General features: G+C 39.4%; 1 protein-coding gene across 1 annotated transcript; it reads left to right on the forward strand.

The window, feature by feature from the left end:
- Positions 1 to 9,372: 9,372 nt before the first annotated feature.
- Positions 9,373 to 12,706, forward strand: irx3a (iroquois homeobox 3a). Its single transcript, XM_042481075.1, has 2 exons — positions 9,373 to 9,821; positions 10,411 to 12,706. Exons 1-2 carry the CDS (start codon positions 9,603 to 9,605, stop codon positions 11,467 to 11,469), a joined length of 1,278 nt encoding a protein of 425 aa, XP_042337009.1. The 5' UTR covers positions 9,373 to 9,602; the 3' UTR covers positions 11,470 to 12,706.
- The last annotated feature ends 5,415 nt before the right edge of the window (positions 12,707 to 18,121 follow it).

Below are 18,121 nucleotides of genomic sequence, written 5' to 3' on the forward strand. Positions count from 1 at the left end.
GCATGGCTCATCTACCTACTATTCCAGCAATCACCAGCTCTGGTTTTGATTTAAATAAAGCCTTATTTCACCCAATTTAATTTGAAAATGTGCTGTGTCTATGCAAACTAAAATGACTGTTTATTATATGGAGTCTGGTGGGTTTGGCAATAGCAATTTTGGGGCTGTTTCTGGTTCAACAAAAAGGATCTTACTCTAACAAAAAGTTTATCTCTGTAGGATTGCTTTCCATAATGTTGTCAGCCACTTAGAATAACAATCTGAGCCATTCAGTGGCAAAACAAGCACCTTTGTTTCCATTAATCACATAGACACAAATCATAGGAAAATATGATCCAGGTTGAAAAATACTAAAGTTACCCTTGAACCAACTGTTAAGTGCTAAACAAAATATAGGTGGGTCACTAACATCACCATGTTTCCTCCTCTGGGAACGTTGAACGTTACTATTCGATCCAGTTGGGTATCAGGGTATATCTGGATGACTGTTGGAGGGACCAGTAGATTAGGGGCAGAAAGTGCACCAATCCATAAACACACACCCAACAGGGAGGAAAAAAATAGTGACTGAAAAAGAGTTAACATTTGCTCTTTTTCACTTGTCACCTAAAGCTGAGTTGGCCAATCTGCTGCAGTGTTACCACAGTTTTGTTTCAGTGTTTTTGATTAAACAGCTACATCTTTGCCAACTATAGCCTTTGTTTACAGTGGTAACATGTATGCATTATGCACAGTAAGGGCGGCACTTTGTCACCACCTTTAATGTCTATTTCACACACACATAGGCTTATTAGCTGAAGTTTTAAGCGTAATGGGCTAATAATAACAAAGTGTGTGTCAAGTGCCAAGACAACGCCTGTATGTGGGTGTACACACACAGATATGCAAGACACATAATGTGCTCACAGGTATTCACTGTGTCACTCAGTGCTTGGCACTATCTTCATTAATAAGTGCAGTGTTTAGGTGGGTAAAACGTTATCAAAGCTGCCCTGCTGAGTTTTAAGTGTTTGCTTGTAAAGTCTCCTCTGACCTCAGTCCATTGGCATGCTGAGCCACTCAATAGAGCTGATTATAAAAGCAATGTCCACACCCACCGACCTCCATAACATACCATCACAGGATCTGTTTCCATAGCTCCTGATGCTACTCATGAAAATTGAGTGCTAGATAGTGAAAAACAAGGTGGCAGAGATGCCGGTGAGGGAAAAAGGTATTTTCTCATGATTCCATTGTTAATGCTGCTCATTTGTCACAAAGTGGTGTTTCCAGCAAGTATTTTCACATTTTTCCCCATCTGCCCCAACAGCTCCCTCCTTGCAATAATTGCTTAACTTCACCACAGAGACTTGCAGTTTTACTTTTTTTCCCCTTTTTTTTCTGGATGCGAAGAGAAATCTGTCACAACCTTGCAGTTCTCCCAAGATGACTGAATCCTATTTGAATCCTAAAAAGAACAAAGAAGAAACACTTGGTAAATAATTAATAAGGAAATGCTAATTGCAAAACCAAGACAAATGAGTTGAAAGTTTACACAGGGGTAAAATCATGATACAGATGGATGTATAGACCTTGAAATCAAATGTGACATTTTATTTCTCATCCAAACAATGTTGGTGTTGTTTCCTGTTGGATCCTTGTGATGGTTTATTTTTTTTAATTCTTTTTTATGAGGGATCAATATAGTTTCTTGACAAACCACTTTATCAAGATGGATCTTTACCTTGATTTTACCTAAACTGAATAACTTATTCTGAATGGTATTAAAATGGTACTTTTGCATGTGACAAGACACTGATAACTGTGAATTTTGAGAATGAAGAATCAATATATGCAACCCATTGCCAGATTATTATTTTATTTATTTATTTATTTATTTTATTTCTGCAGACCACTAATTGGTTACATGCATATTAGTTGACTCATCAGGAGGTAGAGGGAATGGTAGATAGCTTGAGACCTAGGTGAGAAAATCAATTATCACAATATTTTTGATTAAATACCTGTATCAATATTGTGTCAATATTGTGGGATTAACACAAAAATATTAGGCTACACAATGATATTTTTCAGTCAATCAATCAGAAAAAGTAATCATCAGTAATATGGATATATTGATTAAGAAAAAGCAAATAATAGAACAGCTAGAACAGTCCGGTAAGTTAAAAAAATAACATCACCTTATTTTGATTCAGACTTCAAAACCAGACTGAGACAACACTTACAATATCACAATATACAAAATCTAAGATATCTAGTCTCATTTTTGCAATATCAATATAACATTGATGAATTCTCCAATTTTTCCATAACCAAGTGGGTTTTGTGCCTAAATATAACTACAGTGCTGTTGAAACTTAAAGAAATGTAAAGTTTCAACACATGCGCTACATAATGATGTCCAATATTACATATCTGAGGTCAGCAGAAACGTACAAAGCCAACATATTCTGGTGCTTGGGTTGTGCAACCGCGTAGAAAACAGCCATAGATAATTCTTATGCTACAAATGAATGGCCTCCTCCTTTGACTCCTGTAATGTAATACTCTCTGAACCCTAGACACTTGAAGCTTTTATCATGGCTTGTGTATGCGAGTGATGGCATCAGTCCAGCATCAGCATGGTTGATACTGGCGACAGTCAACTTTTCCAGACTGGTAATGTGACCAAAAAGTCTCTTCAGTGTGGCCTAAGAATCCATCTTTGATAATGTGTGGTCTCTGTAACATCATGGAAAGAGTCAGTTTCATAGCAGCTAATGTCCAAATTTTGAATCCTTCCTTGGCATCATCACCTTGCCACCTACTATCTACCCTGCACCCCCTGCAAAGTCCAGGCCAGCACACAGATGAGGAGACTCTGCTCACCCATGTTGGTACAGCTGCCTCCTCTCCGGCCTCAAACCAGCAGCAGCAACAGCTGGAAAGACTGAGGCTTTGTCTGGCTCAGTAGGCCAAAAGTGCTGGGAAACTGATATTTGTCTGGCCGCAGTGTTGAGCTATGGGGCCACGAAAGGGCATCTTTGGCTACCACTGGATCAAGACACCTCATAATAGACAAACCATGTTATGCTTTCTTGAGTGAAACAGATCATGGGTTGTGATAGGCCTTTTGCTGGATGGTCGTGGTAAATAGTTGGTGTTTCATGGAGGATGTGCCACTTTGTGAATGGATTGATGATGGTTTGGCTTCATGGACTGTTAGTGCAAAAGTAGAACAGGAGAACAGTATGAATGCTCTGGGAAACTGTGTAGCTGTATAGCTGAAAGACTGTGTCCTAGGAAAAAAGTTAAAAAAAAAAAAAAAAAAAAAAACAACAACAAAATGCTAGAGAGATTAACTGAATTAGTTTTTCTGCTGATCAATAGACAATAAAGGGAAAAAAAAGAACATTTATAAAAGATATATCCTCATTTTAATTATTCCTTCATCTAGAGACAGCATCAATTGTCCATGTCTCCAGTCTGGTATGATGGGATAGTGAGTTATTCCTGTCAAACAAACAGGACAGCCAAATAATATTTGGCCAATTTAAATTAGATTTAGACAGTTTGAAATGTAGACTAATTCAGTATTCACTGACGAATGATATAACCTTCATTCTCAAGTATTTAATTTGATATAAGTTTGAAAAAATGGTTCTAGACTTCAAAATGATAGTGAAAGTGACTTGACTGTAGCCTGACAGGACATGAGTATGACTGTGTAGTATTTGAGAATATGTGTTGTAATAATGTGAGCTGAACCTCATTATTATTGATTACAAAGTCACGTTTCCACAATAGATAATATCAGATGTTATTAATGTTTTTGTAAATACAAGGTTAGCCACTTTGAGGACACCCCCAGCCATCACTGTCATTCTGATCATTATCAACATCCTCAAAACATCATCATGACTGTGTAGAGGGAGCTCTCTTTGGCCACCAGCTTGTAGTCTTTCTCTCCCACCTCTCGCTCTCTGCCTCTCCCTCTCTCTCCCTCCCTCTCTCCTGCTGTCACCTCTCACAGAGCCTGGCAGCATCAAGCCAGCTTGCATTTTAATTTGGCCCCGAAGTTACTTATTTCATTATCGATCATCCGTAATGCTGAATCAATGTTCATCTTGTTACGTGGGCCATACCCGTGTAATACAGTGATAGTGGGGCCCAGAGTTACTCATTCCCTTTACAAAGTGACTTTACCGTAAAATCAATGCCTTGTGTTACTGATACAGGGGGAAACTGCAGCAGATGGAGTGAGAGTGAGTGGGCAGAGAGGAAACAAAAAAAAAAACAACTCACCTTCGATGCAGCATTGTTAAAGGCACCCACAAAGCATAGCAAATCTCTACAGTGTGCGTATTGTGTTGTCATATAGTAGTTTAAGCCATGTGTCCATTCTAAGGTGCACTTAATAATATGAATGATATATAAGGTGACAAAATATTAATAATGGATTTGATATTGTGGTTCATGTGTTTCTTAGTCTGGGAAAATATTACCTTTACATCAGGCATGGCATTTGACATGTTTTGCACAGGCCTGGATTATTTTATACTGACCATGCTCCCTTGACCTAGCAAAAGCAAATGATGTTGAAAAATAATAGTAATTTAGTATCATCCAGATTCATGGAATTGCTGATTTTGTTACATGAGTAATGCCATTTTAAGGTGACTCTGTAGTACAAATACAACACAGGAATCCCTCAGCAGCAGTATGCAGGATTTCTTTATCCATATTAAATCACTGAGTAAAACAATCCTCCAAAACAAATGAGACAATGTGCTAATATGGAATGTACAGTCAATTTCAAATGATAACCAAACCAGGTTTTTCCCCTCAAATTTGACCACCTCTCCCCAGTTTCCCAGTGCTAAATAAACAAGTATACACTAATATATTTTGGAGGGTGTGTGTATTACAGGTGCAGTGTAAACTACATAAAGAAAATGATCCAACAAAGACACTAAAGCAATAGTATAGCAGGGAATTGAAGAGTAAAAAGTAAAATGGGCAAACACTTAAATCAAGGTTATAGGGCAGGTTATTATATAGACAGATTAAAGGCCTATAAGCACCTAGACCTACTATGGATAGAATATTTGTGAGCACATGTAGGCAGTGTATAATCTGTGTTGTTCATATAATTGTCAACATCCCATATGCAGTACAGTATTTAGGTTAATATACACATTGTACAAAACTTCTAAGCTGCTTGGTTAAAGCTGTTCAAGGCCTGAATCTAAAATGAATCTCCCACTCAATCCCAGTGCTCAGCCTGAATGACTGACTGTTTAAATTTAGTAGTAGCCTAAAACCTGAAGTTAACAAGTTAATGTAAAACATTTGCGAGGCAATGTGTTAATTCACGCTTTGATCCGCTGTCATAACCCAGTTTAATAAGTTGCAGTCCATTGACTATTAATTTGTTTCCAAATGGTGTGAGCAGGAGGAATGGTTCCAAAATGCTTTACTTTGCCACTAATGCAAATCAAAGTTAGGCTATCTATTTAATATGCATGATTGGTTGGTGTAATGTAATTAAAATCATACTATTTAAATTATCCTAACAGTAAAAAAAAAAATTAAACTTTAAATGTATTTCAAAGTACACTTGCTTCTGCTGCTAAGAACAATTAATTTTAGAAACTAATTCATTTATTGGATTAAGCTTCACTGTTATTTAAACACTGCATGATTTATTGGACCTTTATTTCACCCTAATGGGACATGAGTTTGAAAGAGCTTATTTGGAGATTGAATGTGTTGCACAGTTAGTTTTTTAGGTTAGCCACAAATTTAAGTTTGAACCCGCTGAGGAACATTTCTGATTAACAACAACAGTATGTGACTATGTATATTCCCAGCAGCTAAGAATAATTGCTTTGTAACAAGATAGCATAATACCAGCAGTCACTTTTATGAATTACACTGAGACTTTTTCCTATGTGTTTTGTCATTTAGTTTCATCATTCTGACAGATGTCATATATATTGTAGCCTATATATTGGGCTTCAGCTGACTGGTAGCTTTTCTTGATCACATTGAAAAAGCTGTAAATCACTCCTCTGCACTATATATCACATTTACAGCAGCAGTTTCTGCTCCTGAAGCTGAAGATGCCAAATTCTGTTTCATAAAAAAAAAAAAAATTCTGCAAACTGCATTTTGGCTCTGGTCCCCTTTCAAGTGCTGCTTTACAAAATGAGAGCTGGTTTGTCGAGCAAGTCAAGAAATCTCTCCCTCTTTCTCTCACACGCACACTTCAAACTAAAAGCATCCATCGGTCATTAATTGCGTTTTCTTTTCAAATCCTCATTCGTCACAGTAATTAACCGGTGCTGATCAGAAAGGGCTGCCTTAAAATTGATTCCATGTGTGATAAGAGATGTGTTAGGGTTTTTTCTCTCTCCTTTCTGTCACCGGGGCGTTATGGAAAAGATCTAAATGTGTAATTTGAAGTGCCTCTGTTTGAAGCCTTTGATCTCGCCTGTTTTGCAGAGCCTCGGTTCATCATTTGCGACGTGTCGCTGGTGCCCTGTGTATTGCATAAGGAACTACTGTTGAGCGATAGGCCGTGTATGTTTGCTTATGAGAATGTGAAATTGTGTCATCTGCATAATTACCGTCAAAGAGCTCTCTACAAAACAGCCCTCAAGTCACTCGTGTATGATTGCCCTCTTTTTACAGCACCTACAAATTAGATTGGCTCCAGCGCGCTCCCAGCATGCTGTCACTAAAATTAAGAGAACTATTTTAAAATAACAAATAATAACAATAGTAATAATAGTGATAATAATAATAATAATAACAATAATAATAATAATTAGTCTGAAATTAGAAATGTGTCTGCAGTTCTCTTTGGCCTTTTCGTGTGTGTGTGTGTGTGTGTGTGTGTGTGTGTGTGTGTGCACGGAAGTCAAGCAGAGGTTAGTTTATTGTTTACTGAGACTCTCTTTAGGAGAGAGGGGAGCGGCGCGTCTTAATGCTTTTATGGCTATGCCAGTTTCCCGGGTCGGTGTGAAAGTGTTAAGTTAGTGCGTGGTGCGTTTGATTGGAGGCAATAAATCAGACGCAGTCCTTGGCGTGGGTGGAGTGGAGGGAGAGGGTGGGGGGCGTCCGAGCGACGTGGTCCCGGGGATGAGACACGTGTCCATCCGGACTCGGAGCGCTGCTTAGCGGACACCAGCAGGCAGACACCTCGGCTGGACTCTCAGATTTATACTCTGCACTTCTAACGTTTATTACGGCCCGGCCACGTCTCTCTCTCTCTCTCTCTCTCTCTCTCTCTCTCTCTCTCTCTTTCTCTTTTTTTCTTCTCTCTCTACAGTGTGATTGCCCCCCCCCCCCCAACTTCTTTCTTCTTTACACTTATTATGCTGCTGTGTATCTAAATGTCAAATACCATCCACTTATCTTTAACCACCCTTCACTTCACTGTCTGGACCCCCTCAGTTTGCAGGTCGATTGTGTGTGTGTGTGTGTGTGTGTGTGTGTGTGTGTGTGTGTGTGTGTACACGCGCGCGCATGATTGTGTGTGTTAAGTGTGAGCGTGCTATTGACTGCTATGTAGTGATTACCATTCCGGTCGGATGGCACCAGCAAGCCGCTGTAATTAATAACCCCATAATCCGGGTTGGGGTTGATGTCGGCGAAGAACACACACAGATTCAGGACAGAGTTTTACAGAAACAAGGCGTATCCTTATGGGTAGCTCCATATAAGAAATTATAGCTGCTATTATCCCTCCCAGACAATGATAACTATCTGCTTCAAAAGAAGATTAAAGGTTTATACAAGTTGAGAATTCTTGGAAACCCGGATCGCATTATCAAAACTAAACTGAGATTGATGAGATTTCATCTCGCTGTCAATAATACATTAGGACTTATACCATATTCAAATAAAATGCGGGGAATAATAATTCAACCTCTGTGGTTGTTTTGCAAACGATTAACAAAACAGATGCTGGTATGAAATCGGGTTGAAATGCGATTATGGTTGTCCCGTACACACTTTTATGTATTGATTCATGGAATTTCAATTCTGACTGCCTTGTTTTGTTTTAATCCGTATTATTTACAAGAAACATCAGTTTGCGTCAAAATTATCAAAATGATTTCTTAAAGTGCAGTCTGTCCGGATGATCGTTTTGTTTTGTTGTGGATTAAGAAAGAGACTTTATTTAAAATCACTAAATTGTTTGTTGACTTAAGCTTTTCTTTGAACGATTTGTTTATTTACTTCGTATCACCATTGATATTATTATTATTACAATTACAATTTTTATTATTGTTATCATTGTGGTTGCTCCAAATAATTATGATGATGTTCCTTTTTTATGTACATTTTTTTTCACTGTTGCTTATGGAAGTGTTGTTTCCCAGAATATACATCTCCTCAGCTCAATCCACTTAAATGTTTATTACTTATCATTGTTGGTACTTTACACTTAGTCTTCATTAACAGTGTAATGCCCCTATCATCAGCTCTCTCTTTGATGTCAAAGTGGCTACATGCGACCCGTTTGATGTCTCAAATTAAACACTGAATTGACTCCGATTCGCTTTGCCACCAAGAGCCCATAACACCTCAAAACCGGTGTAAGAAAACACAGCTTGCACCCAGTGATATAGCGATAAAAACAAAGGTGTGTATAGCCTGTGATCCGGGGTCATTACAAGGCATGACCACCGTCGGTCGTTACGAACACATCAATTATTAATTATTTTTGAGTTTTTGTGCATGTGATTTATGTGTGTTTGATACCGGAATACATTTTTTTTAAAAAAATTTAGATGTATGTTATTTAAGAAAGAAAAAAAGGTGTGTATGAACTCTTTCCCCCTTTTAAAAAACAAATTAAGTATATATGTCTTGAAGTGTTCTTAAACTTAATCTTTTTTTAAAAAAGATAGAACATTAAAAAGATTTTAGTTGTATAAATCGATGCCATCTTGTTGTCGAGTCCCCAAGTTTCAAACTTTCTTCGGTCTTTTTTTTTTTTTTTTGTATTAAAAGGAAACTGCGGACAAAAAAAGTTAATCAGTCACTGACACCAAAATGCTTACTGTTGTGTAAATGGCCAAAATGGTGAATTAACACAAAAAAATGTGGTAGGACAGGCGCGAACAAATAACAAATGAAATAGATTGGCGAGCCATAAAATGAGATTTGAAACCCCATTCAAATGAGAGCTCGCGACGTCAGTACACTACCGAGAGAGAGAGAGAGAGAGAGAGAGAGAGAGAGAGAGAGAGAGAGAAGCTGTTTGGTGCGCGGTGTGTATGAGAGGGGTGAGATTTGAGAAATAGGAGGGGCTTCTAAACGACTAGAAATGTCAATCTGAGCAAGGGAGTCCCAATAATCTAAAGCAATCTGTAAGGACCTGACCTTAGTCCATCCAGATCAATAGGGAAGTGAGGGTGGAAAGAAGAGAGAAGAGGAAGAAATAAGGGGCGCAACCGGATCGTTTACACTGGCTGTTCCCGAGGAAATATAGACTTCCCTTGCTTGCACCTTTTGTTGCTCACATGCTCACACTGTAAAAGTGGATATCGAGGCAATTCCCTTGCTTTGTGTGATTGCAGCAGACTTTTCCCCCTTTTCCTACGACCATGTCTTTCCCTCAGCTGGGATATCAGTACATCCGACCGATATACCCGCCGGAGCGCCAGGGGATCGCCAGCAATGCCCGGGCCGGGACAGAGCTCAGTCCGTCCGGCGCACTCTCCAACGTCCTCTCCACAATGTATGGATCTCCTTTCGCCGCAGCAGCGCAGGGCTATGGAGCGTTTCTGCCCTACTCTAACGATATATCAATTTTCAATCAATTGGTGAGTAACTTCGCTCTCTCTTAACTCATCCATAACTTTTACGTTCGAGTTAGAAATAAAATAAATAAACAGCACATGCCTCTGGGAGAGGTTTTTGGCACTTCTTAAGCGTAAACTTTTAGAGCACCGCGGTTTAGTCACTGATTCTTTTTGTCGAATTTAGTTAAAAGTGGTTAAAAAGTAACGTATTAACAAACTGTGCTTTACTTTTTATAGTTAGCACATCATTTCCAGAAAGTGATAGCAGAAGAGTTAATAAAATAATGTAAAGTGCTGGGGGATGACTACATGTATAAATGGGGAATTAGTGCGTAAAAGTAAATTTGTCCGTGAAAAAATCCCCCCCAAAGTTTCGTTTTTACACAGTTGCTAAGCTTTTGGTACGTAAATAAGGAGTAGTGACAAAAATACATAGACGGTTTTGTTTGTTTACATTTTCATAATAACCTCATTGCTGTTTTATTGCTGTAAATCCAGATTTCATACTGTGAGACATAATTATATTTATCACGAAGAAGGATCCCAGACATGGCATTAATATTTTAAGTCTAATAAATCCCTCTGACTCTTTGATTCTTTGTCTTTGCAGGGTGCTCAGTATGAACTGAAAGACAGTCCCGGTGTCCAGCACCCGGGGTTTGCCCACCATCACCCTGCTTTTTACCCATATGGCCAATATCAGTTCGGTGACCCATCTAGACCCAAAAACGCCACCAGGGAGAGCACCAGCACCCTGAAGGCCTGGCTCAGTGAGCACCGCAAGAACCCCTACCCAACCAAGGGCGAGAAGATCATGCTGGCCATCATCACCAAAATGACGCTCACCCAGGTGTCCACCTGGTTCGCCAACGCCAGGAGGAGGCTAAAGAAGGAGAACAAGATGACCTGGGCCCCTCGGAACCGCACTGACGAAGAGGGGAATGTTTACGGCAGCGATCACGAAGGGGAGGGGGACAAGAGGGAGGACGAGGAGGAGATCGACTTGGAGAACATCGACACGGAAAATATTGAGAACAAGGACGACTTGGACGACCAGGACGACCTGCATTCAGATATTAAACTAGACGGGAGGAGTGACTCTGAGATTTCTGACGGCTATGAGGATTTACAAGGGCCCGACCAGAGGTTTCTAAAGGCTGTGGGGAAGGAGGGCAAAGACGTGGAGAGAGGAGGAGAGCACTTCCACAGCCACCACCACCACCATCACCATCACCACTCTTCTTTGGACACCAAAGCACCCCAACCAAACGGGGAGCAGCTCAAACTGAATCCGGTGTCCGTTAGCTCACCAGAAAACAACCCTGCCCCAGCCCAAAAGCCAAAGATCTGGTCTTTGGCAGAGACAGCCACGGCCCCTGACAATCCGCGCAAATCGCCACAAATGAACGGCAGCAACTCCGCAGGGCCCGCCGCCCAGACCATAATCGCCCCTCATAGACTCATCTCTTCTTGTCCCGTTGGTAAAATCCAGAACTGGACGAACCGAGCCTTCTCGGCGCATCAGCTGGCTTTACTGAACTCAAATCATTATCTGGGACTGGCAAACCAGGCCACCGCCACCGGCCTGGCCCTCTACAGCAGCAGGCAAACGGAGGACAAGAGTCATAGTTCAGAGACTTCAGTCACAGGTACATGTCCCCGACACTGAGACGCGCATGTATAAATAACTACAAAACAAAGACACTAGTCCATTGCCCGTCATTCATTTCTGTTATTTTCCTTTTGCCTTCTTTGCCTGTTTATAGATTTGTTTTTCTCTCTAGGCCACACAGATGAACAGTGTTACAATGTTACAGAACACAGTGTGTGTGATGTATGCGTGTGTGTATGTGTGTGTGCTTTGAAAAATGTCCGACAGATTTATGAAAACCTCATCAGAAAGCATTTAAGATAAAGGTGTTGAATTGGGTGAAAACTGAACTTAATTTTAATGTCCCCTCTTCCCTTTATTTGGTATTGTTACATATGCTATTAGGGCCCATACTGCTTGTATTTACAAATTCTTCAAGTAGTTTTTACCACAAAATTCATTAAGACCCGGGATTGCTCTGATAATGAGCAGTTTAATTATTACATTTTTCATTTTTATTGCCACAATTTCAGAGAGATCTAGTGCCTTGGATGCAGATTTTTTTTTTTTTTTCAAAGTTGTTAAAAACAGCTTTCCACCCTCTTCAAAGATAGCGAGGCTGTCAGTTAATGACATTTGGGAATTTTCTTTTTGATGCCATATCACATTTTCTTTTTTAAACGCCGTATTTATCCAAATTAGCTTTTATTCTAAGATTTGTTTTTATCCCTGTGTGCGCGCGCTTGTGTTATTTCGTCAGGGCCTATGTTACACTTACTTGTTTGGTCATGCAAATGAGCTCAATGCAAATTCACTACAGGCTCGTTTTTTAAAAGGCAATTGTCACTTTTATATCACTTTGTTTTTAAGCTCTTCCTGAGGCTATTATTAGTATGATTTTTTTTTTTTTTTAGATCACATTTTTATTTTTCTGTTACCCCTGTGTATTTCAGGCCTCAGAACCAACTAGAAGCAGCGGTGGTTCTTTTCGGCTCTCTCCTGTCCATAACCTCTCACCCATCCTCTTTATCCTTTTTTTAAATTTAATTTGAATATGGAATGTAAAATAAGAATAATACATCTCTGTATACTTACATTGTAAGCATGTCCTGTGTAAAACTGCTAATGTAATAATGTATGAACCTGTAGTCTGTGAGTTTTTTTTTCTTTTCTTTTTGTAAGTTCTGTGAGGATTTGATGTTCAAATGTTTTGTATATAAAGTTAAGAATATGTACATACTTGTGAACCAAATTGTACAAGAAAGTCTATATTTTGGCTAATAAATGAACTGCTGCAACTTTAAAGAAATGGTTGGGTTTTTGCACGCGGGTATTTTGACAGCTGCTTTTGATGGTGGCTGTTATTGTGCATTGCAGCTTGAATTGCTTTGGTTTTTGTATGTGTGCTAGTGGACAGCCTGAGGCACAGACTTCATCCTCCGTGGCAGTGATAAGTAAATATTCGAGAGGGATTTATCACACTTTTGTAGTGGAGGGACTTAAGGCTAATTAGCCAATATTGCGGCATACATTTGGATATTAATGTTGTGGGATTATCCTTATAGAGGCGTAGCGGTCGTATTAAAATGAATAATTCTTTCATTAATTTTCCTCTCAAATTGTATGGTCTATAAAGAGACTTTAGGTAATGAATGGGCTGTTAGATGATCGTTGGTATTTTGGTACTTCAGCTGATCCTAAAGATGGATTTTGGCTTTGCAGTGCAACTCCCAGATCTCATCATGCTCAATTTGTAATGCTTTTGCTCTTCACATACATCATACATTTCCCTACACTAACGCTGCTCTTTGGAATAATTGTAATATATGGTCGCTGTAGAACTAATAATAACATCATTTATTTTGTTTGCCCGTGATGTGATCATTTGCATGTGTGAGCTCTTATCAGAGCAAGTTTATGTAAACTTAGTGTTGGAGCTCCCTCTACAGTCACATGCAGTCGGCCATGTTCTGGTGCACTGACACACACATTTTGCTCATGGAGTCTGGAGGTTTTTTATGGCTCATTTTTAATTTATGTAGCAGTTGTGATATAAAATTCGATAGTAACATTTTGCTCTTATAGATCTGTCGCAATACTTTATATTTCTAACGTGTTTTCAAGCCTTTGTCGTGTGATTTTGTGATGTACACACGCAGTGCTTATGTCAAAATGAATCAAACAGACTTGTTTTTCATGCGCCAAAAATGAAACAGTTTTTTAAATGCATGTAAAAAAATAAAAATACTATAACTTCAATGTTAATTTTGGCCTTAACATTAAGAAATATTTAATAAAAACCAAAAAGTTATATTCAGTGGGGGTCGAAAAAAACACCATCAGGCATAAACATTGTGGAAATATTTACCAAAAGGCACATTAAAGTAAAATTGTTAATATATAATAACTGGATAAAAGTGTCCTTTTTTTACACTCGTCCATAGCAGAAGTATTAAACAATATTCTATGTCTGCTTAACGTGAATATTACAGGACTTCTCAATTATCCTTTGAAAGCGCATTCAGTCGTTTCACTCTTTGAAATCAGGTAAGATGAGAAGAAAGATTTTAAAAAATAACTGTAAAAGGGGAATTAAAAACAGTAATGAAAAATAACGTCAATTATTATTCACATTTTGCCGAGATTAATTTAAAAAACGAAAATCTTTAAAGGGCTCATGTGCGACAAGAAAGTCTTAGTAATGCAAATTATGTTGTTTCATCCAACTTATTCAACGGCACGAAAAAAAAAACATTTTCATGTTTAAAACGTTCAAAAATGCATTTTAGGAGACAAACTTTGATTTCCTAATTCATCCGATTAACATGTTTTATTGTAACATTTTTTAAATGTTTTTTTTTTAATGTTTTTTTTTTTAAATAATTATATATTCATCTCTGATTTTTCTTATTTTTGTATAGAATAGATAGTATAGAATTAAAACGACGTGGGTTTTATGATTGCATTAATATTTTTAAAGCGCGCAAACAGACTGTCACACATTCCTTGACTAGACTCAGATGGTCAACGAGGACAATATCTTTTTAATGTCTGCCATTCAGGGCAGATGAAAAGCGCTGATTCGCTCGAGCCGTATCCTCTGTAGGTTTAAGATATGCTTGAAACAAACCCCAACTCAGCCGAGGCAAAGACTCCGGAGCCTTTTAGAGCTCCTCGCACCATGTTGCCTTCCTGTCTAATCAATTATCTTCCTTGAGAGCCCCATGTAACTGCGCGATGCATATTCATAAGTGGCACCAGCAGCTGATTGATGTAATAGTTTTTTTTCCCTGTCCTTTTGGGTACATTCTTGCCCACTTCCTTTTGTTAAAGGAAGTCGGTTTGAATGACCAGCATTTGACAAACACCGATGATTCATTATTAAACAATACAAAGGAAAATGATGAGCTCATGTGGAATGTAACAAGGTTAAAAAAAAAACTAATCAGAAGTAAAAATAAACTTTGGAAAGCCTTTTATATATTTTTAAAACAACAATATCACATATTAAAAAAAAACTTATGTCATCTTAAAAAAAAAAATAGCCCATTTTATAAATAAAACAGAGAGCAGCTAGCTGCACTGAACCTTAAAAATAACGATGCTTATATTTCCTCACTGTTCACTTTGCTCCTGAGGGGCCCCAGAACAAGCCACCTCTTGATCATGAGGATTCAATTGAAATCCTACTGAAGGGCCAGTGATCGTGTCCCGGAGCTCAGGGCCTCTCCTCTGATCAGTGCATGAAATTAGGGATTAAAATGCCTCGGCAGAAACAAAGTAATCATGCCTGCTTATGTCGCCATACGTGTCCAACCTGCTCCCGGTTACAAAGAGCAAATGGAATGCATTAGCTAACATTTCGCTCTGAGCTACACAGGGACCATTTCCAGTGGGGCATGGTGTGTCACTCGTTTCCTCGCACGTTAAGTGGATGTTCTCCTGGCTAATGAGCAATAATCAACATTGACTCCTCTTCTTATTTCTAAGGTCCATGCTGCGTGAAATGCTCAGAGTCTGCGGGGCACACACTGTAGCACTGTTGTACTCTTCAACTGCCTGAAACGCAGGGTAATCTACTCCATGTGGGGCGGTAAGAGAAGTGAAGAAGTTAGGATGGAATTAAAAACGTTAAGAGCATGCAGGCTTAAAAACAGCTGCGAAATAATCAAAATGGGACATGGTGGATTTTTTTAGATGCAGGAATCCCACACTGTAAAATCTGACAAGTTGATTTTACTTAACAAAATCTAGGAAACTGATTGCCTTGAAAACATTAAGTAACTATAAATATTAGTGTCATTATCATTATTATTATTATAAAAAGCTAATTGTTAAGTTTACTTATTTGGTTATATTTAAGATTTTTTGTGAAGTTGTTGCAACTTAGAAATGACAAATTTAACCATGTCAATCTTTTTAAGTTTTAGCAACTTCATTAAACTGAGTTGCTGTGCTATATATCTGTTTATTGTCTTCTCTTAAACGTGTTAAGAAAGCAGAACTCTCAGATCTCCCAACTTCGTCATTAATGCAATCCTCTTTGTGATGAACAAGTTAAGTCAGACTAACTGGGTTTACTGAAGTTGCTAACACTTAAAAAGTACAAGGTAATTTCACTTGTCATTTTTAAGCTGTAACAACTTCACAAAATTAAGTAAATACAGCAAAATTTCATGTAAAAATAACAATCACATATATAAAGTAAATATTAATTAAGATCAGTTTCCAAGATTATTTTAAGTAATAACTTGTCAGATTTACAGTGCACACTGTAAAGCACAAGATCCTCAATCATACTCTAAGTCTTGTAATAATTTACAAATTAACAACCTTCTGCAGTATAGAGAGTGTGGGGAAGTTTTGACATATTGAAAATTAGTTGGACTTTATTTCTTATCACATTGCCTATGTTGTCCAGTTGACTGCTGCTGTCTTTTGCCCTCAATACTCAGAGGCAGGACTAACATGGGAGAAAAAAAGCAATGTGCTGTTAAACAGCCATTTAGAAGGGGAAAAATCTGAGAAAGATGGAATCATTAAAAGGAAATCTAATCTGCTTTTCGAAAGTGTTCATTGATCTGGGAGAAGGTGGACGGCAGCACCAGGCGGCTGAAAGGCTCCGGCCAATGGAGCCATCAGAGGTTCATGTGTGAATGGGGAGAACCCATGGAGTAAATAAACACTAGAGTGGCCCATTGGTGAGGGCCAGAGGTGCCCTGTGAAAGAGCAGGCTGCTGCAAATAAAGGGGGTCAGTCTTGTGTTTTCACCTCATCCACCCCTTCTGTCATTGTAGCCCCACCACCAGTGCCACCTCCTCCTCCTCCTACCCCCAGGCTGGCCCGTTCTGCCACACCCCCTCCTGCCACAGAGACAGACAAATGTCACCTCCTTTGTGGACCTAGTCAGGCTTAGAAGCGGCCCACTGTCTTTGTGCGGTGGACTAATCCTTTTATGAGCCACTGTCGACCGCGCCCCCCCACCCAGTGCTTTGCCCGGGCCAAGAGAGGGGCTGCCCTTTTGCAAGCACTCGGCTTGTGTGTTAGCTGACCGCAGGAGGAGCTGGGATCTGCTCTGTGGAACACATGTCCCACACACCACATACCTCCATACACAGGCTTACAGGCCACGGCACTCCACTGCAACTTGTTACAGCGTTGACACTCTAGAGCTGAAAGGAGAGGAGGTGGAAAAGCTCAATTTTACCCCTGCCGAAGATATGCGACTTCTGTGTCTCCTGCATGTTTTATGGCACATTCATTATTGAGAATGTAAGTGAAAGTGCAGCAGCAACACGTTAAAGAATAGCCAGGGAGCAGGGAGAGAGGGGTTGTTGTGTTTCCCGGGGCTGAGCAAAGGACAAAAGGCCCAGAAGGAGTGACATTCTCTGGGGCCGAAGCGGGAGAGAGGGAGGGCACTGATTTCATGCCTTTTGTTGATGGAGGTTAGAGAGAGGAATTCTTTCAGTGAATCCGAAAGGCAACAAGTGGGGAAGGGGGCGACAGGCCGACAGGCCAGAGGGAGAGGCGTTGGGGCTTTTGCCGATCACCCGGCTAAAAGATTGTGCTTTTCTCAGCCCCCTTCAGATCCTTCAGACAGGCCAGAGTTACAGGGCAATTATGGAAATGCAGCTTTGAAGCCAAGCATAGCCGTCTTTCAGTTCTTCCTCAGGACAAAGCAAAGGCAGTAAGGCTTTTTATGCACCCTGCTCTATAAAACATGTTTCAGCCCCACTATGTGCGTGTTACTAACTTTTTCTCTTGAACTCACACAATATTAGTGTTGCCATTTGTGAATATGCTTTTAAAATAGGTGTAAAAGAAAATTATAGGAACTTTTTATAGAAATATTATAGGAACATTTTCACGTTTCAGTTAAAAAAAAAAAAAATCTTCATCTCATCACAACGTCAATCTGCCTGTAAAGCATTTACCAAGGAGATGAGCACAGGGTGAGTTTATTAAAAAAAAAAAAAAAAGGCCTTGCCTCATAGCTGCTTCCAACAGCTGCACGCTTTTACCAGCCTGATGTCCCCTCTCCACTCACACGTCACTAACAGAGGCCCAACAAACCATGAGCTCTGCGCTTTCTCAGCTTTGTACATTAGTCAGCGGTGTAGCACAGAATTTCGCCACCTCGTGTGAACTAATAAGACACATTTTCTCCGGCTTTTGAGAGGATCGCAGGAGAGTGATGTCTCGACATCACCCGACACAGCAGAGGCCTTGT

The sequence above is a fragment of the Plectropomus leopardus genome, chromosome 1, assembly GCF_008729295.1.
Source record: "Plectropomus leopardus isolate mb chromosome 1, YSFRI_Pleo_2.0, whole genome shotgun sequence".
NCBI lineage: Eukaryota > Metazoa > Chordata > Actinopteri > Perciformes > Serranidae > Plectropomus > Plectropomus leopardus.

Bases quoted from the DNA above. Each gene is read 5' to 3' on its own strand.
- irx3a (XM_042481075.1), top strand. From the start codon at position 9,603: ATGTCTTTCCCTCAGCTGGGATATCAGTACATCCGACCGATATACCCG. The intron at 9,822-10,410 runs GTGAGTAACTTC...TTGTCTTTGCAG, and splicing joins TATCAATTTTCAATCAATTG to GGTGCTCAGTATGAACTGAA.